Source organism: Phasianus colchicus, chromosome 2 (genome assembly GCF_987193195.1).
Source record: "Phasianus colchicus chromosome 2, bPhaCol1.hap1.1, whole genome shotgun sequence".
In the NCBI taxonomy this organism is placed as follows: domain Eukaryota; kingdom Metazoa; phylum Chordata; class Aves; order Galliformes; family Phasianidae; genus Phasianus; species Phasianus colchicus.
Genome location: NC_143437.1, coordinates 18490433 through 18511165, shown reverse-complemented (window position 1 = coordinate 18511165; position 20733 = coordinate 18490433). Strand labels below are relative to the sequence as shown.

The window sequence follows — 20733 nt, the reverse complement described above, 5'->3', positions numbered from 1 at the left end:
ATGCCTTCTTTGCTACCGAGTTGGAGCAGAAATAAAAAGTACGGGTGGAAGGAACTGTATCAGTCTAGCATTGGCTTGGGAGAGAGCTGATGCAGAAGGCAAACACTTTGCTTAAAGCAGAGCAGCCTGTTCTGTTCTCCATAGAAAGCTGCTGTGGTGCTGCTCTGTGAGGCGTGGGAGGAGCCTTCCCATGCCTGAGGGACTCTGCAGCCATAGGGCAACGTTGCCTTCTTACTGGGGTCATGAGCAGGTGTTTAAATCCTGTCTGCATCTCCCAAGTGAACTTTTATAGCTTCCTATGTTTTGTTTCACTTTCAGTACTTACTTAGAGGTAGATTTGGGGGGGTTTTGGTTGTCATGAGTTTGGTGTGTAGGGATTTCATGTACTGGGAAACACCCAGCGTGGCAGCTCCAGGTACCGATCACCAGAAGATCTTTCAAATTGCAGAGCTGTCATTGTCAGAAGTGTTTTATGGCGTGTTGGCATTCTTTAGGGTATCAAAGATGTTTTTCAGAAACAAGTACAATCTTGTGTTGCTTGATAAATGTAGTAGCTGCACAATAAGATGCAAGCAGTTCCTCATGTGCGTAGCTTTTTGAGGTGTTACCACAATAGAAGTTAAAGCCAGAGAACTATGGAGGTGAGGCCAGCTATGTTTTGTTGTCTTTAATTGTTCTACATAGCTGTAACACCTCTGTTTAATGGTGGAAGAATCAAAGGGAATTTTTCCTCTCCAAGGACGTTTTAAACAATTGCAGAAAATTCAAATTTGACAACTTTTTGGCAGTTAAGTAATGAAGAGTGGGAATAATTCAGAATTGCTTTCAAGCTGCTGACTGAGCACTCTGAATTGACCTCTTCTGTAAGTTGGGGCTTTCTCTTGAAGCTGACTTGCCCTTAATGTGCTACGCAGAAGTCTGAAGGAGAAGTACAGCTTGGAGCCAGTGTGTTTTTAGAGGACTAAGTAACAATGTGGCAGCAATTCAAAAAAAAAAAAGAAAAAAAAAAAAGTTCTTAGTTTTAGGTGTTTGAGTTCTAACTGAAGAGTATTCACTATTAATGACTTACCCTCAATTACATATCTTTTACTTCAGCAGCAGGAGGCAGCCTCATCACTCTGTCTTCTGATTATTTAAACAGTGCTTGCTACATTCTAAAAGAAAATATGACTTACTGTATTCCATATTGCAGAGTTTTACACTAACTGTTCTTTTTCCTTTTCATTTCTCTGTTCCTCCTGCCTTGCTGCCATGACAAAAGCCTAACAGAAATGTCTGCAAGTAGCACATCTTCTGCAGGCTCTGCAGTAGCTTCTGCTGTGTCAACACGGCCTCGACATCAGAAGTCTATGTCTGCCTCTGGTCACCCTATAAAAGTCACACTGCCAACCATCAGAGATGGCACTGAAGGTTACCGACCAAGGTAATAGATTGCTTATTATTTCTTTCATGCTTTAGAAATGATGTTCTTCAGTTCGTTGTGTACTTTGATATGTTTGTACTCAATTTTAAACTGTCATGTTACATTCTGTTCTGAAGCAGTAGCTCACTCAAGTAATATGGGTGTTTAGAGGTGACTTAAAAACTGATATCGTTCATGATGCCTTTGCATAAAGTTAAAGAAGTTCCTTGACTGCCTCCCTCTGGAAGCTTCTGGAAAACAGCTAGGTCTAAATCTAACTAATTTAGACAAGGCCATACAACACAGGCTGCCGTAATTTCACATGAAATACTGAAATGTTTTGGAGATTACTAAGCTTCTTTCTGTCTGAAGGCACCATAAGGTAGCTGTCCCCACTATTAATTGCCTAAATAACTTTATATATTTGTGACATCTGGCTATTTCAGAAATATTTAATCTTGGAATACTTACATGTTGAAGGTTTTGATTAATGCTTTTTTTTTTTCAGGAAGAGGGCTGGGGAAAACTTTCATATCTCACTAAGGCTTTTCTCTCTCTCCTTTGTCCTATTATCTGTGTATGTTTTTTTTTTAACTGCTCTTAATACCTGAGATAGTTGGTTCTACACTGAAAATCTCTCTTGATTTGTTTCCAAGCATGAATCATTGAAACTCAATCAGTAGCAGATACAAGTTTTTTATTTAAAAAAAAAAAAAGAAAAACTTAGTGGAGATTTTTCCTCTCGTTGAGAAATGGTTGTCATGTAGGAGGGTTTTTAGCACAGTCTTTCTCTTTATTTATGCTTCTGTTTTCCCAGCAGTGCAACTCAAAGAGTGCCTGCTGCTTCCCCGTCTGCTCATAGTATTAGCACTACCACTCCAGACCGAACCCGCTTTCCTCGGGGGAGTTCAAGTCGAAGCACTTTCCATGGTGAGCAGCTAAGGGAGCGGCGTAATGCCACTTACAATGGACCACCTGCCTCACCATCACATGAAACCGGTGCTTTTGCACATGCTAGAAGAGGGACATCAACTGGTATAATAAGCAAGATAACTTCCAAGTTTGTTCGCAGGTTAGTACCTCAATTTCTAAGAAAAGTGCCCAGCCTATAACTAGGGCTATAATTGCAAAGTCATTGAGAGTTTCCAGTTCAACAGCCTGCAATGTATGTAAATTCAGTTAGAATGCTGTTTTATGTGTTCCGTTCAGAACCTGCCTTGTTTTACTTCTGCGTATACAGTAACGTTCCTGTTTGACCTGCTATTCTCCTGTTCCTTTATTGTGAAAGAGCAAGAGAATGCTGCTCAATTTTCTTGTTCATGCTTTATAGCTGAAAGATAAAGGTGCTACTTCTAAGTTGAAATCAAATGAGCTTAAACGATGGCTTAAATGAGTCATTATTTATTGTTAACAATACTTCATGATTAAGTACCGAGTCTGGGTGTAGTTTGCTGCAAGGACTGTATTCACAATTGTATTACTGTGCTTAAGATGGAATCAGTGCTTACAGATTATTTCAGGGAGTTCTACTAATATGAATAAATGAGAAGTTTAGAAGAGGGGAGAAGTCATGATGTCTGGAAATAGTAATATTTCAGTGTTACGCAGCCTCTCATGTCATGCTGTTACGGTGTAATAAGAAGCCTTCAAAACTAAGTTCAGGATTCTGAAAGAAGAGAATGGACACATGCAGTTGTTTCCTGGAACTGCATTCACCCCTACGGTGATGCTAACAGCAGTATTGCTGTGAGGAAAAGTTCTGGGAAAGATTCTCAAATACTCTTATTTTCGTGTGACTGTTTACACAGCGGTCACAATAGCTTTCTCTAAAGGAGACTTTCCAGTTTTCCTTTGTTTAACAGGGATTTACCCACCTAGCCTATTTATGAATATGTTCTTATTGCACTACTATCAGTTTCACAGTAGAATTACATTTTGGAAACTATTGTTTTCTTTGCAGAGTCATACTGTTATGTACTGAATTCTGCAGTTTGTACGTAGAAGAAGGATAAATTCAGAGCTAGTTTAAGCTAGTAGTTGCACATTCAGAAGTACAAGATAATGAATTATTGAAGGTGACATTACAAAGGAAGAGTGAAAGCCTGGAATACAAAGGTGTTGTAAAAGTGACTTCATCTGGCCTGCAGAAAGTGTGCCAGTGTGTGTCTGTGATGACCAGGAAGGCGAGGAAAAAAAAATAGTACATGAATTCTTTTCCTGTTTCAGAAACCTGCAAATGGAAGTTCCCCCATTATTGGTATCTCCAGCACTCGCATAGTTGGAGGAGAGAGGCTGCTCTCTTTTTCAGAGTTACAGTAAAGTTACTCAACTGTGTTTGCAGTGTAGATTTGCAAATAGAAAGAAGGGTATATTCTGCTGAGTAACTGATCAATTTCCTGAGCACAGGCTGGCTTTTGTTGTAGCTCAGGATTTTCTTACAAGGAATAGTACCTGGAATTTCCTCATTTTAAAGAGAGAGATGGAAGGTTTAATGTTTGTTATGTTAACCTCCAGTAATACTGTTGTAAAACACATGATTAGAATTAATATAAACTGTGTTGTCTTTTGGAACAAACATTTTTCTGTAGCACTTTTAATATAATTTACTATTGTTTTACACTGTGAAAAATGAAAATGAAAAATACATTTGCTTATAGTGAAGACTTCAGAGCACTTTGTTTTTTAAGTTTTGGGCTGTTTGAAACTTATAATGGCTGGGATTACATAGCTGGGTTTGTTTCTTCCAGTTCTTTTAGTTGGCATCGTGTAAGTTGCATGCCTTTAACTTCTGTTGAGGAAATAATGATTTAAAGCATACTTTGATCAAAAGGTATCATAAAAGATTTTATTTTTTTTTTTAATTTTGGCAAATGTCTTTTTTGGTAAGTATATAAAATAAATGCATAATGAGAATGTTTTATGTGTAGGATATCAAAGTATTTTCTATCAGTGTTTTTTAAGAAATGATACTTTTCTGATAGTGGTTCCTAAAGTATTTGTTTTGAAGATATTACTTGAATTAGTTAATTAAAATTGTGTCCTTTAAATGTTTGCACTGCAGCAGTATAAACTAGGTGGCTCATATGGTCTGTGAATGTATCTGCCAGCTGCTTCAGACTGCAGAATATCTCCTTAATGAAGTTCAATTCTGATTTAACAAGGTGGAGAAAAATAAAAACAAAAACAACAGTTAACTTCCAGCTCATCAGTAACCTTACTGAAGTCAGTGTAACAGCTGACATGCTTAAAGTTGAGCGGATGTTGAAGGAACCTTCCTGAACTGGGCTCCAAACACGTAGCCATGCAGATTCTTAGGCGTGTCTTGTCCTTAATGACATAAGTCCACTAAGGGTGGGCATGCACCAAAGTGCTGTCAGCACAGGAAGGCCTGGACCATAGGGGTGCCAAGCTGAGCTCCCCAGCCCACCTCAACTGACTGCTGCTGTTCCGTGCTTGCTGGAATTACATGTGGAATCTGCTCTGTCTGCACTAGGCTGAGAACAAAGTGTTCATTTTAACATGAGGTTTAAAAAATAATAATAATAATTACATCTCAGAGCTGAAAGAAGGGAAGGTATCATAAATGGAAATAAAAATCACAGATGTGAAGAAATACTATTAAACAATACTAGACTTGACATTATTACGCTGATTTTTTTTTTTCTCTTCAGTAGCTATTTAACATTGTACTAGATGTAGGTTTTTCTTAACTTTTATTTTTCACCTTTATCATTGAATCTCAACCTTAACTTTGTTTTGAGGGATCCAAGTGAAGGCGAAGCCAGTGGCAGAACTGACACCTCAAGGTGAGGAGCCACTATTAATACTTCGCTCCTAGGTCTTCTGCATCATGGTTTAAGTGATTTCTTAAAGACTTTAAATCAGGATGTAAAACAGAATAGTGCTTAAGTAATCTGCGTTTTAAAAAATGTTGTGGATTTGGGGGGGGGGGCTATGGTGAGGTCCTTTACTCATCGTTCTTGCTTTTTTGCAAAGTACTTACATAAACCTCTATTCCTTTGAATAATTATGTCCCGATAGGAGTAAACCAGTCATTTAGACATCTAAAATCATGCTTTGGCTTCTAAATATTTCATGGTGTTTACTCTTGGTTTCAGTGGAAAATGTAACATACTTCATGTGTCTGTGTGTATAGATCTGTACACTAAATTTTTACAGTAGTTTGCATACTGTGTTAATTACTGAAGCTGCTGTTTGCCAGAAGTAAACACCCTACTGTGCCTGCTAAATGAATGCCACTTTGCACAGAGAAAAAAAAAGTGACATTCAGACAAAAAGAGTGGTGACTGCTAAGTGCTGACTCTGTATGGCAGCTGCCATGCACAAATCTCTAGATGATGTGTTAGTAGTAAAGCATTCCTTCATATGCTCATTTTCCAGCATATCTGCTCTTTTGCCATCTTTCAGCATTTAATTCTGCATTTTCGGTGTGCTTAGCGTAGTGCATAACTTTTTTTCTTTTTATGCTGTCTGAAGAACAGGCTTTGCAGTTTGCATTCTAAGCTGGTCAAGTACGGAAAGATTTTAGTTCCCAAAAAAAATCAGTAGACCCTTATCTTAAAAAAATAAAAAACAAAAATTTTTTAAAAATTAAAAAAAAAATGAAAAATCAGTTTCTTAGCTGGATACACTATTTAGTACACAGCATATTTTACCTTCATTACAGTCTATCACAGCTAGAATTCGACATGGTGAAGGAAAAGACATTAAACATTCAAATGAAATTAATTGTGAAGTTGCTTTCAGCTCTTGCTTTCATTCTCCAGCTTCCTCTACTTTTTGTCATCCTACATTGTCTTTTTTGGGCTAAAAGTTGTTTCAGATATTAGCCCTGTCATGCTCTATCCTGTAGTATTGATGTGGTTCTTGGGAGATCACAATGAATGTTAAATTCAACTGTTTTGGCTTCTCTCTGAGTAGCAATAAATTATAGACTATTAAAGTGAGAAAAGCACCTTTCCCCCATCACTTTCCTTTGGTGATGGATGGAGGAGGCATCAGGTATCTTACAGACCTGGGACAAGAACAGAAATTGTTGGCTGTGGAATGTCTCTAAAATAATGAGTGCTGTTTCTCAGTGTTGGCTGAGTGTTTTAGTAATCTACAAACAAGATGTGCTTGTAATGAAGCACAAAATTCTGCTTCATCAGTTGAAACAGTGCATATCATTATAAGGTCTCTGCACAGAGAGAGGTCAAAAATAGGCAAATGGGAGGGGAAAAAAAGGGGGAGGGGAGGAGGGAAGAGAAAAGGTAGAGAGGTAGAGGGGAAATTAACTGAAGACTGGTGAATTTGCAGGATGGGGTTACTTCTCTGCTGCTTTTACAGTATGGTTTATGCTTCAGGATTGTGTTCCTCAACTTCAGTTTTGTTGGTGTATGGCATGCTGCAGATCATGAAATCAGCAGAACTTCAGTCATGCTTTTACATAGCTCCCACCTCCTTTGGAGCGGTATGGAGTTAACACGTGTCTGCAGTTACCATTACATGTCTTGTCATCAGAAGGTTTTAGAACAGGGGTTTCCAAACTGGGTTTGCTTGTGTGCCATCACTGGCAGCTGTACCAGCTCTGGTAGCAGCTCCGAGTGCAGTGCCATACTGCACATGAATGCACAAGTGTTCAGACAGTAACCATTTAACACTTCGGGTTAGCTTGCACATGACTAACAATAGCTGTCAGCCGCAGTTTAGAAACCCTTGTTCGAAAACTGTGTTTCTCTTCTCTCTTTTGGTTGTGCTGCTTTCGCTTCTGACTGTTCTGTATGCCGCTTCTTCCAGGAGCGTTTCTGGAGAGCCGAAAGACAGAGAGAAGGAGGATAGCAAAGATTCGAAGCCACGTTCCTTGCGGTTCACGTGGAGTATGAAGACCACCAGTTCTATGGACCCGAACGATATGATGAGAGAGATTCGGAAGGTGTTAGACGCTAATAACTGTGATTATGAACAAAAAGAGAGGTTTTTGCTCTTCTGCGTTCACGGTGATGCGCGACAAGATAGCCTTGTTCAGTGGGAGATGGAGGTCTGCAAACTGCCGCGATTGTCACTCAATGGAGTTCGTTTCAAGAGAATATCTGGAACTTCTATTGCATTTAAGAACATTGCATCCAAGATAGCAAACGAGCTTAAGCTGTAAAGAGAAATTAAATTTTTTGGGATCAGGGAAGATTCATACACGATCTACACTTTGAATGTACTGGTTACGCCTAACGTGATTGGCCTGTGAAACTCCCATGTAGAAATTGCCCTTATTGCAATAAGGTTATACATAGTTATTCAGAATTGTAAAGTTAAATCCAGTATGACCTATATTAAATAACTAGCTAAAGAAGTTATGTTCACATGTACAGGTAAGTATATAGAGCATTCTGTTCATTTTATGTTCATAGGGTTGTATAATAAAAAGATGACTGCTTAAATTCAGATCTTGTATAGTTGTCTAGATTTCTGCACAGAAATGTATGTTTGATGCTTTGAGTTGGAGAAGTTCTTCCCTATCATTTACATTTTTGGTGGTTTTTATAAGTCTTACCTCTATCATGCGTTTTTTAAAAAAAAAAAAAAAGAAAAAACTTGTGTCCTGAGTCAAATGCACAAATGTAGTTTTCACAACTGTAGCATGACCATTTTTATTTAAAGGTTGTTCATGATTTGAACCCAGAGTCGATGGATGAATTGGCTTTAGTTCCACACAAGACTGTTCCTGCTTACCTTTGGCTCTTATCCTTGTTATTGGACAGTGTTGAGTTGAAAGATACGAACATGTTTACAGTGTTGGCACTTACAGTTTAAAACCTTTGTTTTGCCTTGGACTGGCTCAGAGCTATGGGGGAACAGAAACCAGGCGTGATGTTTTGTCTGCAAATGATAGTGCTTGCTCCCGTGGCCCATTAACAAATGTAGCACCAAAATGGAGAACCGTAATTATTTCATTTGAGTATCATGGTATAAAATATCACTCGTTTGCTGCCTTCCGAATACTATAAATTCCATTTTATGGAAATATATTGGGACTGTTTAATAGCACAAGATGATCTGAAGTGTTGACCAATTGTATAAGTTAATAATACCACCTCAGGAATTAGCTTGGCTTTTGGAATATGTGCCCCCAAAGAGTACATGCAGTTCCACGTACTATTTTACAGCTGAACATACATTGTTTATAACGATAAATTGTTGATTTATGCTTTGTGGTTGTACAGTTTGTTCCCACGTAACCTGTTTGTGTTTAATATTTTACCAGATTTCTTGTATTTATTCCACATCATTATGCCTGTAATGTGCAGCTTTGTAATTAGGCATTTGCCTACAGAAAAGAAAAAAAAAGCAAACCACATTTCTTTTTTTTTTTTCCCTTCATAATTAATGATTATAAAGTATGTAAAACCACTAGTACTGGTACATTTTAATACTTGTTATTTTGTACTGAATTAACCATAGAGGTTGGTTGTGCAATGTTATTTAATGTCGTAATTACTGTAATATCAACATATGGGCCCCATCCACACACTCTTGTGAAGAATAGAAAGTTCATTAAGAAATTGTCACTTTAAAAAATAAAAATTAAAAAAAAAAAAAGCTGTGGTAAACTCTGTAACCCTAAGTTAGAAGGCTGTAAGTGTAGTAAATGTGCCATTCAAGAATGGCTTCTTGACGAAGATGGACTTGACATGCTGTACTGTGATGTAGCTTTCCTCTGTAACAGTTATGTTCTGAAATGGACGTGTATTGTTGCCTTAGCAAAAGGGTGGTGTCTGGAAAGAAAGAACTGTAGCCCCTTTTTTTTATCTGATGTTCATTGAAACAAAATCTGATGCAAGTCATCTTGATTCACTGGTGCACTCTATTAAAACTTACTTGAACAGTTCCATACTAAAACGGTTGTCGTTGGCCCTTTATGCAAGTGCAATAACTTCTGCAGGTAGCAACACAGTCTAGAGGTCTCTGATGGCAGGTGTGCATTGCGTGTGGGTGTTGTAGTGTGAAGCCTTCGTGTTCTACGTGCTGTGGATTCAGCATTGGTGTTGCATCAGTTCTGTGGTCCTGTGGGCTCACTGGCACAGTACTTCTTGGAAATGGGTGGCCAAGTGCTTTCCAGAAGTTACTCAAAGATCTCGGGAAGGGATGGATTGTGTGTCTGCTCAGCGTGCCCTTAAGTGTCTGTGAAGGTTCATTTATCCTCAAAAATACACCGCCAGAAAACAACCACGAAATGAATCCAGCATCACATCTGAACCCTGTACTGAAACAAAACTCTTTGCCTTCTTGAAAGATTCAGTGGAAAAAATGTAGGTCATGCTCTGGGACAGTAGATTAAGTGCTTACGATGGCTTCCTGCTTTACATGCTGTGTTTTCACAGGGCTGGCTTTGCCCCAGATTGTTACTGTTTCATGTAACAGGAGCTGTGTTCCTGCTCCATGCTACACAGATAATGTTTCTAGAGGACAGAGGTTATAACTGTTAGTTCAACTCTCCCAAGAACTACAGTGCCCCAAAAAGCCCTTCTAATGTCTCTGAAGGGGGAGCAGACGGTCTGTAAATGACGCTATTGCCTGAAACTGCCAGCAGGGTGAAATGGTGCTGGTTCCCAAATCCCGTTGAATGTGACCTTTTTTGTGCCCTGTTGGAAGAGAACGGCTGAGCTGCGAGCCAAGCTGTGCTCCCTGCAGCAAATCCATGAAAAATGCCTCTGCGCAGTCACAATCTCAGTGCCAAAGCTGAAGCCGTGCTGCACCCAAACACTTCCTTTAGTTTTCAGAGAGACTTGTTACTGGCAGAGATAAGATGGCAATGGCCACAAAACAGACTTTTTCAGAACTGCTGGCTTTATTGGTGAACAGCACGTAGCTTAATCATGGGAGTCAGTAGGATGCTTCATATCAAATCCTTGGCGTGGCTTTAGCTTGCGGAGTCTGAGAGACAGCTAAGTGCCATGTCATGTTCTGCAGTTGTAGGAGAGGAGGGGGATGTCCCAGCCCTCAGACGGCTCAGCTCATTGGGCCGGGCACGGCACCCACTGCTGCCCTCGGAGCCTAACCCTGTAAGTGAGGGAGCGGCACGGGGCTGTGTCGGGGAAGGGCCGGGGAGGGTGAGGGAGCGCTTCTGCCCCAGAGGGCGGTGGGCACAGAACAGGCTGCCCGGGGCAGTGGGCACAGCTCTGAGCTCCCGGAGTCCAGGGGGTGTTTGGACAGTGAGACGTAGGGTTTGGATGTGGGGCGGCTCTGCCTGAAGCCTGGGGTTGGACTCGATGTTCCCCGTGGGCGCGTCCCAGCTGGGAATGTTCTGTGATTGTGCGATGTTTCGCACAGTGACGGACCTGAGCTTCAGGCGCCCGTCTCCCACCGTTTGGGGACCGGCCAAGCTAAGGGCGCAGGCGGGGAGCCGCGGGCTGAAGGCTCTGCTCCTCGCTGAGGAAATGCCCGGCTGAGGGCCGCCCCGGTGCGGGACAGCGGCCGCCTCCGGCCACACCTGTGACGCGGCGACGGCGGAGGGAGAGGCGAGCGGCGGCGCGGGGCAGCACCATGACGGTGGGGCCGCGGCTGGGGGCCAAGGCGCGGAGCCGCTTCTCGCGGCGGGGACCCGGCGACGACCAGGTGTGCATCCTGCCCGGCGAGGACGAGGAGGCGGCGGCCGGAGCCCCGCGGCCGGAGCAGGAGCGGGAGCGGGAGGAGGGAGCGGGCGGCAGGAAGGTGCGCTTCGCCCTCCTGCCCGACTCCTACCAGCCCCTGCGGCCGCCGCCCCCCGCCGGCAAGCGGCCCTACGGCAAGAGGCTGAGGAAGTACGGCAAGGTGAGGAGGGAGAGGGGGAGAACGCCGTGCTCCCAGCCGCGGAGCGGCGCCGAGCTCAGCCGTGGGACGGGGCGCACGGCGTGCCTTCGCTCTGCCTTTCTTTCGGCGTCATTAGTTCCACACCGTTCGTTAGAGCTTCCAGCTCGTTAGCCTGGATTTCTGTTTGGCAGAAATGACGGAAAGAAAGCGCGGGGCAATTCCTCCAGCGCTCTGCGTGCTTTCCAGGGACCCAGCGAAGCTCCCTCCGCAGCCGTGGGGCAGAACCGGGGCAGAACCGGGGCAGGACCGCGGCCGGTGAGCGCGGTGCTGGGCAGAGCGGCCGGCCAGTGCCGCCAGGGGAACGCGGTTACTTCTCTCTGCTGTTTACTCGCACACGTCTTGGCCGAGTCTCGGCACTCATAGCAAGGAATAGTTGCCGTGCTACCAGGAAGGTCCTGTATGGGGCCTGGAATAGCTTCCTACCTAAGAGTACGAGAATAGGCGTCCTACCGCGTTCCTAAAAAAAATGGTGGCACCCAAAGAACGCCAGTTAGCTTGGCAAATCACTTACTATTGAAACTCGTAAGACTTCACGGTTGACAGCACAGTCATGAGCTGCCTCACAAGTTTTTCTGTTCCGTAAAGCAGAGATGAATAGGAACCACTTATTTCAGTCTCCTGTGATGGATTCAGTACTTGCAGTTTCCAGTGTTGCTTTCCAAGATGTGGGAAATGCACCTTAAGCTGCAGCCTCATAGCAGCAGAGCTCACCGTGCTGCACACGAGCAGTCTGTGAGTGTGGTTACACCGCAGGGGATCGTTTTTGCTCGGTGCCACTGCCGTGCAGATGCTGATAGCAGCCCCCAGGGCCTTGTGTGCCACTCCCATTGGCATTGCTTGGACTCCGTAGCACTGCCATAGGGAACAGCCCATGAAGGCACTGGTGAGTGGGGCAGGTGCATGGGGTGAGAGGCAGACAAGGAACACAAAGTCACAGTGCAATACGGCAGGGCAGGGGTGAGCACGGCCCCACAGGTCCTCCTCCATCCCCATCCGTTTTGCCATCCTAACTCCCTTCAGGTATGTTTCCAGGGCTGCAAATAGAGCAGCATTCAGCTGTGTGGTGATGCAGGTGATGGTTTTCCTGTAGCAGGATCACGGTAATCTAGCTGTAAGAAATCTTAGGAATGTGACAGATAATGGATTTCACTGCTGTCATTATGTGTGTAAGTACATCCTGCTGCAGTATTTTCTGCATCACAGGAGACATTTCTGATCTAGGCCCAGGCACCCATAAAGTGGCACCGACTCACAGTTGGGATTTCTTCCCAGGCTGCACCCGTTGTATTCATTCCCCAGTCATGAACACCCATGTGAGCAACAACTAGAGAGAGATTTAAATTAGCTCAGGTTTTACTTCTAATAATCTGTTCTCATGCAGTACACTTGAGTTCTGAAATACATATAGTGGTCAACATGGATCAAAACATTCTGTTTTGATTTAAGAAGTCTTGTTTTGACACAAAATTTATGTGCTTTTAAGACATACTTACGCCATGTGTTTGTGGGACACACATACTGGATGTGAACTGAAATTGTTTTTATTCCCGAATAAAAATCCAAATAAAGCCTCACTTCCTGCAGAGGCTGCATCCGCTCAGTGCAACTGTGCTCTGTGGGTGTGTATTTTTAGGTAAAAATAGACGGTAAAACAACTCCATGCTGAAGCCCTCTTCAGCTGTGGGAGAAGCTGGTTGTGAACACTGCACATTAAGGCAGCTATCAGAACAGTCTCCTGGGAAGCTCTTTTCCATTACCTGTCCTTTTTTCCCCACCCCGTTCCCTCACCTCTCCCTGCAGAACGTCGGCAAAGCCCTGCAGAAAGGATGCCGCTACTTGGTGGTCGGCTTGCAAGGACTGGCAACAGCCTACACCGCTCCCTTCGGGGTGGCAGCACAGATGGCATCACTCGTCCGCTAGAGCACGGGGTGAGCATGAGCCTTTCCCAGAAGACTGCAGCAATTTCAGCTCTCTTACCATTAAATCATCATCCAAGACTGCGTCTGAGAAACCTCTTGGACGTGAACAGCCCCAACCCCATGCAGCACCTGGGCACCATATTCTTTTCTGCAAAATTCTCCAGAACCTTCCAACCTTTAAAATCAGATCGGGTCAGAGGAATGCAAGGACAAGGAAGTGATTGTGGACTGACAGAGCTGAAGTTTGGAGTCAGGCGTGCATTGGTTTTCTAAAGCTACGTGTGGAGGGGAGCCAAGAACAGATGGGAAAGCAGGTAGATGAGGGAGAGGGGTGAAGAGAAGTAGAGGGTGAAGGCGGTGGATGGGAGGTGGAAGAGACTGGAGTCTGATGGGAAGGAAATAGTCAAAGCTATGGAGGAAACAGGTATTGAGAGATAGGACAAAGTAGCCTTTGGTGTCCTACGTCCTTTTTTCTTTCTGAGATGGTTTAAGCTAGGAATGATCTTGAACTTCTGGATATGAATTGACTGGGGAGACATGGTGGGCTTTGCTGCAGCACTGTTGTTCATCTCAAATGCTGGAAATCATGAGCCCTTAGGTCTTAGCACTAGTTTAAAAACCCAGGAAGGAAATGAGGTGTTTGTCTTCTGATCTGGGTGCATTAAATGTTCGCTGTGATTAAAATGCTAAAGCTTTCCTCTGCTGCTGTAAAACCCACCTGCTGGTTTTTACAGACAGTTTTTATCTAGCATACCTGACTCCAGAAACTGGAGCTTCAAAAAATGAACTTAAAAACAAATAATTTTTTAAAAAAATACCAGCTGTATCTGAAAAAGCTGCATGTACCATTTGGGGCAGCATGTTTTGTATAAGAGTGGGCCCACATAACCTGCTGGCTCCACCTCCATTTCCGCGTGTGGAAGTTGCAGCCAGACGATGTCAGTGCTGGATGGCTCAGCTCAGTTGTGCGGATGGAGCCGCTTCCGTGTCACACCTCGAGGGACATCAATCTCCTGTTGATGGCACAGGAACAACTGTTCTTATGGGCCTTCAAAATTCTGTGAATTGATTTGGCTTTTTTTCCGATCAGTCTTTCGTGGTAGCAGTAAATGATTTCCCTGCCAGCATTTTCTCTGTACTATAGATCTTCCTAGTTTTGATAGTGTTTTTGTAATCAAGGAACTGGCGTGTTCTGGAAACAACTGCTGTTCATTTGTGTTCCTTGCCTTTTCTGAATGGAGGGGCACTGCATGTCTTAGCACACTACTGTATTTCTTATAAATGTAGCAAATGGAACAAAGATGGATTTTTTTCATGCTCTTTTCTATCCAAACAGTAAATAAAAGTATGTGATCCATGTGCTGCGATTATCTGTGTATGTAAGCATGCACACAAGCGAGAAGCTTTTCAGCCGTGTCCCAAGCAGAGAGGGGAAGCTGCAGTGTAAACTTCCCCATGTTATTCTGCTGGTGGCCTCAGCCCCTCCTGTGGGGACAGGGCTGTAGCCGGGCTGCATGGAGACACTCAGGAAAGTCAAGGTGTAGTGAGCAGGCATGCTGACGAGGGTGATGACCTCTAGTTGTTTCTCTGTAGCTTTCTTGATCTCTCTTTGGTCAGACCTGTCCTTCTGATGGGGTTGCTCAGCTCAGAGCAGAGGAGCTGAGGGGAGGCCTGATAGCGGCTGCAGCTCCTCACAGGGAGTGGAGTGCAGTGCTGAGCTTTGCTCTGTGTGACAGCGACAGGGCCCGAGGGAACGGCATGGAGCTGTGTCAGGGGAGGGGCAGTGGGGTTTAGGGAAAATATCTGCACCAGAGGGTGGTGGTCATGGCACCAGTGCCAGAGTTCAAGGAGCATTTGGACACTGTTCTCACACATAGGGTTTGGATTTTGGATGGTGCCATGTGGGGCCACTGGTTGAACTCAGTGATCCTAGTGAGTGCCTTCCAATTCATGGTATTCTGTTCTGATTAATAAAGATATTAAACAGTACCAGTCCCAATATGGACTGCTGAGGGACACCACTCATCACTGATGTCCACCCAGACACTGAGCCATTGACCACAACCCTCTGGTTCCCACCATCTATCCAGGACATGTCTCTGTTTTCTCTGTGCATTGCACATCCATGTGTCCTCAGAACAGAACGGTTGCTCCCTCATTGCACCACACGTTCCAGCCCATTCAATGCAGGTACTTTCCACAAAGGTAAACATGAACTTTAGTTTGCAAACTGCTTAGCACAGCAATCGTCACTGACTTTGGTCTGCTGACGTATAGCCTCTGCTTGTATGGTGCAACTTTAAGGGAATAATAACCTTGCTGCCATCCATGTAGACTTAGAGTGATTTGTGAACGGCCTTTCTTAGTGAGAGAAAAGCTTGGTGCTGCATGTTGGTGAGCAACCTGCTGAACAAACAGTGTCTCTAAAATAAATCAGTAACAAAGAAAGAGAAGAAAAAGTAAGCAAGTAACCAGTGCTGTTGCTGTAAAACAGCTGGTGATTCACAGAGGACTATTCCTCAGAATGAACTCTCTCTCACTGAGGTTACCAATTACAGTAAGATAATCAGTGCTCCTTAGATAGTAATCCATTCCTCAGATGGTGCGGTGCATTTGTGAGGCCCAGCTGTGGTCTGAGGGCTTGCCCTCCCTTCCACAGCCCAACTCCAACTGCAGTACCCAGTCATAGGGTGCATGCAGAGGGCTGCAGTCGTGTCCAGCACAGCTGTGAGCACGGGCAGGCTGTTTTGTTAGCAGTGTCTTCCCTTCAGCCTTATTCTCCAAGCTCCTCTTAGCCTCTCAGAGGGATGCCAGCCCTCCTCACAAGATGCATGAGGGATGTGACGGATGTTGCTGTTGGGGAAAGTTTGATTTCAAGGCCTGAATGCAGGCAAGCAGTTCTTTTGCACCTTCGCCTTGCATGGCACCAACCAGGTGTTGCTTTTCAGAGCTGTGCTGCAGTGTGTCTTCACACTTCCACCCATCTTTCACCGTGATTTATGACACATGGCAGTGTGAATAAGCCCAGGAAGCTGGGTACGTGAGGAGCGGTCAGGAGCCAGCCTGCCCAAGCTTTTCTCAGAAATGGACTCCAGTCCCCCAACAGCCCAGCAAGTTGCTCTATGAACAAAATCCCTGGCTGGTCCTAGCAGTGAGTCATGGAGCAGAACGAAGTTCATTCCTGCTGTTTTTGCCAGAGCATTTAATTGCTGCTTCAGCCTCACAGCCCCGAGGAAATGGCAGTGGCCTCACAACTATTGTCCTTTGTCCTGCAGCGCGAGCTGTGAGGAAGCGCTCTGGCACAACTGCCTGTGAAGTGCTGTGACCAGGGGAAGCCACACCACACCACGTCACGCAGTGCTCGCAGGACTTTGCCAGCCACAGGCCAAGGTTCACCCCTTATGTGATGAGCTCGGAGGCAGGTCTGGTCAGCCTTCTCATTTCTTTGCATCCCAAGGGCCCTGTCCTCCTCTGAGATGAAACAGGTCCTAAAATCTGCGTTCAGCGAGCTTTGGAAATCATTTTTCTTCAAGGAGCAATAGGGACCCGAAGAAGCATGTAGAATAATGGAGTTAATGAAGATAATGGAAGTAAATTCTCTCACCCTTGTCACTGCAGGAGGAGGTATCAGGCTGCCAGGGTGGTTTTGGGGTGAAGTCCAGGTTGAGCTCAGTAAGGGTGGTGCTCCTTCCTGGATCCTGCGTCACCAGTGAGGAAGGGCTCAGGGCTCTGGGCTTTGTTTAGCTGGAGGAGAGGATGAGGAGAGGGACCTAATGAAGTTCTTCAGTACTGAAAAAGAGGTTACCAACAAGATGCAGCCAGGCATCTGAGGTGCGCATAGACAGCATGGACCATGGTCATCTGTTGAAATGAGGGAGTTTCCAGCCAGATACAAGAAGAAAATTTCATTAATGTGATAGTTAAGCATGAGAAGAGGCTGCCCTAGAAGGCTGGGGTCTCTACCCCAGGGGTCTTTCAAGGCATGACTGTACAAAGAGCACAGCAACCCAGTCCAAATGCAGCGCTGGCACTGCTGTGAGCAGGAGTTGGACTAGGGACCTCCTGACATCTCCCCCACTTCATGTTTACCTCCTGCAGGAGATGGAGAAGAAAGGTATTTTCACCACTCACCATCCCTTGCTGAAACCACAGAATGAAACTTTCTTTCTGTTGACAGGGAAGGACTTGTAGAGATCTCAGGGCAAACTGTGCCAAGAAGTTGGCCCTCGGTGAGGTTTCCTCTGAGCTGAGCTATGCTGGCTAAAAGGCAATTGTCCTTTAGTGCCATCTCCTGGGAAAAAGTCAGATTTCCACCCTTGTTAGCCTCGCTTATTGTTCTGCTTCACCTCCTGCTGCTGAGTTTCCTGCCCTCCCCTCAGCTACCTTGCCAAGACATATCTTCAGGATGTTGGGTCTGGTGTTTTGAATCCGGAGTCTGTGTGTCCTGTTTGCAATTGTTTCAAATGTAAAGACATGGAACACTGTTCTCTTTTTTGCTGCTGTTGTCGTTGTTGGTTTTGTTGCTGTTGCGTTTTCTTTTTTCCCTTCTACACCTAAAAATGTATTGTACTTCGCAATTCTTGGTGTGCCTTAAAAACTTTCATGAAGGTTGCTCCACTGAAGGAATTAGCCCTAGCCACTTGTTTCCAAATCTCGCCCTCTACTGGAGAGATCCCAGCTGCTTTCCACAGGAGGCGAGGTTTCAAACACCGGAGGAAGGACCTGCCCCAGGAGCCGCCTTGGACCCCAGCTCCAGCACTCGTGTGTAAGTAGCCCACGTTGCTTCATCCCGGTCCAACATTTCCTCGGATCAACCATTTCACCGCTGTCCTGGTGAATTTAAGGAGGCCAACGTTTAACATTTGACTGGAGGAATTTTCAATTAGACAATTTTCAGTCAATCTTCCTATATGACCAGACAGAGGACAAAGCAGCCTACCGACCTGCCTGACTTTTATGCATTTATGGTTCCTTATGTAAGAAAAGCCGTACTGTTTTGACTCCATTAAAAGCCATCTCTCATTAATGAGCCTATTTTTAATTCTATCATTGCCAATTATTCTCCTGAGATTTTTCCCTATGCTAATTTCACTCAGCTCATTTCTAGTACATGACTCACTGAACTCTGATTTCCTCTCTTCTCTATGAAGGAATCTTTTGAATTTATTTTTTGTTCTGACTTTAGAAGAAGGATGCAATTGCTGTGAGGGTATGATGTAAAATATTTTTTATCATATCTATCTGAAATCAAAGTGGGATGACTGCATACCCAGCAGTGTCATACAGTCCTTCCTGCCTTTTGTGGAATTTGCAGAGGCACTGGAAAAATACCTGGCATGTTTCTGGAGTGGGACAGTTAATTCCTTCATGGGGACAAACCCAACCTACACTTAGCTCTACCCCAGCACCCTTTCTCCTCATCTAGCCCAGCGTTTTTCTGTCTTTGACAGTGGGAACTTCTTTGGAATGTCCACCCAGATCAGGATGCTGCTGCCTTCTGCTATTCCTCCTTCAGCTCCTTCATACCTTCAACAGTCTTCAAGAGCTGATCTGAACAAAATCTCATTAGGGTCCAAGTTGGCAGATTTAGGGAATAAGTTTAAGGTCCTTCTTGGATTTAGAAATATATATATATATTTAAATTTAAATTTCGATGCAATCACTAGGAAAGGCAACTGTATCTAGATTTAATGCACAAGTCCTTTGAATTGAAAGAAGCTTTTCTGTACAGCGTTGTGCTACCCATCATGTATGATTAGGGAGTAGCTGTAGCTATCAAAGCACCAACACACTATATAGGCCCATACATCTCCATATCTTCATGCTGGTTAATCACAGAAACATAGAGTCATTCACACTGAAAAAGACCTCTGCAATCATCCAGTCTAACTGTCCACCTATCATCAGTGTTGCCCACTAATCCATGTCCCTCAGTACCACATGCACATTTTCTTGAACACCTTCTCCAGGTACGGTGAGTCCACCACCTCCCTGGGCAGCCCATGCCAGTGCCCAACCACTCTTTCTGAGTTTTTCCTAATACCCAACTTGAACCTCTCCTGGTACAACTTGGGGCCATTCCTCTCATCCTGTCACTGTTTCTTGGGAGCACATACACACTTCACATCTGTTTTCTCTGGCACCAAGGAAGGGAGCAATCAAAAAAAAAAAAAGTATTGTCTGTTATTCCAAATCCTGTCACTTTGAATGGCTCTTAGACTGAATGGGACAAAAGCATTCTGTTTTGTGATTTGCGCAGTGGAGAATGCTACCAGTGCTCACAAAATCACAGGAGATATTTACTCATTTTGCCTTAAGCTTGTGAAAATAAATGTCAGTAGCAGTTAGGAATGGCATCACATTTTGAGAAACCTGTGGCCAAAATAAATACTAATGTATTTTTTCCTATCATTTATTTCATTTCATGCATTGCTTTTATTGTTAGATCCTAAACCTGGTTTGTGTTTTTCTGTTTTTGCTCTTTTTCCCCTTATTACTTCTGTTAATTTGTTTTGATTCATGCTTGTACGTATTGATCACAGGACAAGTGTTTACAAATTGGACAGTCATTAGTGTTCTGTTGAATATTTGCTAATACATCAGAGGGCTGGTTCCCATCATAGCATTTTACTGCTCTTTGTAGGTGTGGCTGCAGATTAAAGATTTCTCTGTGAGTTTAATTAAACTACCAAATATTGACTCTGTGTTAAATTAGAAGATGAATGGCTATCAAGGGGCATGCAAATGCTCTCTGTCTTCAGCAGGGCTGGCTCTCCTTTCATGTCTGGGGAAGCTTTATCAACTTCTTCATGAGTCATTATTTTAGATTCATTAAATTATATTTAATGATTTGAAAGTGATGGGGATGGGGGAGTGGCACTCCTGCACTGAAGCTTCTCAGGCAGAGTGAGTGTCCCTGTACTGCTGCTCACCCAACATCCCCCTACCTGAAAGAAGTAGGCAAAGGCATATGCAAGAAAACCAGACTTATTTCCTTTCTCTAAAGCTATGACAGTGCCACCATATTCTGGTGGAAGATTTCTGTCTCTCTGGTGCCATTTGCCTCACAGTGTCAGGCTGGCAATCATGTCATGGATCTTCTGATTGAGGACTCCTCCATGGACTCCTCTGTTGCCCATGAGGAAGATCAAAGCTTTGGGGGTCCTGCCTATACAGATGGATCTGCTGTCACCACCTTTACTTCTGACATCCATCACATTGTCTCCTTCTACCAGCAGGCTGTCACGAATCACACTGCACTTCTTCCCTGCGATGGTGATTCCAGTCATCAGGAACGTTTTCCTATCCTGGCCTGTGATCAAGTCTACTTCATAAGGTGAGACAGCTGACAGCAGCCCTCCTGGCTTTGTTGCCCACACACACTTGTTGTCGGAGAGGCCCACTATGGCTACATCGTCAATGTTCCTGTCACTCAGGATGCAGTCAATGTAATACTTCCAGCAGTTCATAGTGGCAGGGCTGCATAAATCTCTCAGAAATGCGAAGCACTGCCCCTCCTTGCTTTTTGGTCTTGCCTCGGTCTTGGCAAGCTGATCCTAAAAGTGT

General features: G+C 44.1%; 3 protein-coding genes across 11 annotated transcripts in view; 2 read left to right on the top strand and 1 right to left on the bottom strand.

Annotated features, from left to right (window-relative positions):
• MARK1 (microtubule affinity regulating kinase 1) overlaps positions 1-9298 on the top strand; it is a 54909-nt gene extending 45611 nt beyond the window's left edge. For 4 of the 9 annotated variants that reach the window (XM_031596040.2, XM_031596025.2, XM_031596055.2 and 1 more), the window contains 4 exons: positions 1262-1423; positions 2220-2474; positions 5164-5208; positions 7202-9298. In XM_031596040.2, coding sequence (XP_031451900.1) covers positions 1262-1423; positions 2220-2474; positions 5164-5208; positions 7202-7556 — 817 coding nt within the window. In that variant the 3' untranslated portion in view covers positions 7557-9298. The remainder of the gene's footprint in view (positions 1-1261; positions 1424-2219; positions 2475-5163; positions 5209-7201) is intronic. The other 5 variants (XM_031596048.2, XM_031596033.2, XM_031596072.2 and 2 more) reach the window with 4 other exon arrangements.
• Positions 9299-10495: 1197 nt separating this feature from the next.
• On the top strand, positions 10496-15457 carry C2H1orf115 (chromosome 2 C1orf115 homolog). The gene is made up of 2 exons (XM_031596093.2): positions 10496-11209; positions 13049-15457. Exons 1-2 carry the CDS (start codon positions 10943-10945, stop codon positions 13166-13168), a joined length of 387 nt encoding a protein of 128 aa, XP_031451953.1. The 5' UTR covers positions 10496-10942; the 3' UTR covers positions 13169-15457.
• A 4679-nt stretch (positions 15458-20136) lies between these two features.
• Positions 20137-20733, bottom strand: PFN3 (profilin 3). The gene has a single exon (XM_031596117.2). The coding sequence runs from the start codon at positions 20634-20636 to the stop codon at positions 20232-20234; it is 405 nt and encodes a 134-aa protein (XP_031451977.1). The 5' UTR covers positions 20637-20733; the 3' UTR covers positions 20137-20231.

Coding starts and splice junctions, on each gene's coding strand:
- C2H1orf115 (XM_031596093.2), top strand. CDS start 10,943: ATGACGGTGGGGCCGCGGCTGGGGGCCAAGGCGCGGAGCCGCTTCTCG. Junction 11,210..13,048: donor GGCTGAGGAAGTACGGCAAG/GTGAGGAGGGAG, acceptor CTCTCCCTGCAG/AACGTCGGCAAAGCCCTGCA.
- PFN3 (XM_031596117.2), bottom strand. CDS start 20,636: ATGAACTGCTGGAAGTATTACATTGACTGCATCCTGAGTGACAGGAAC.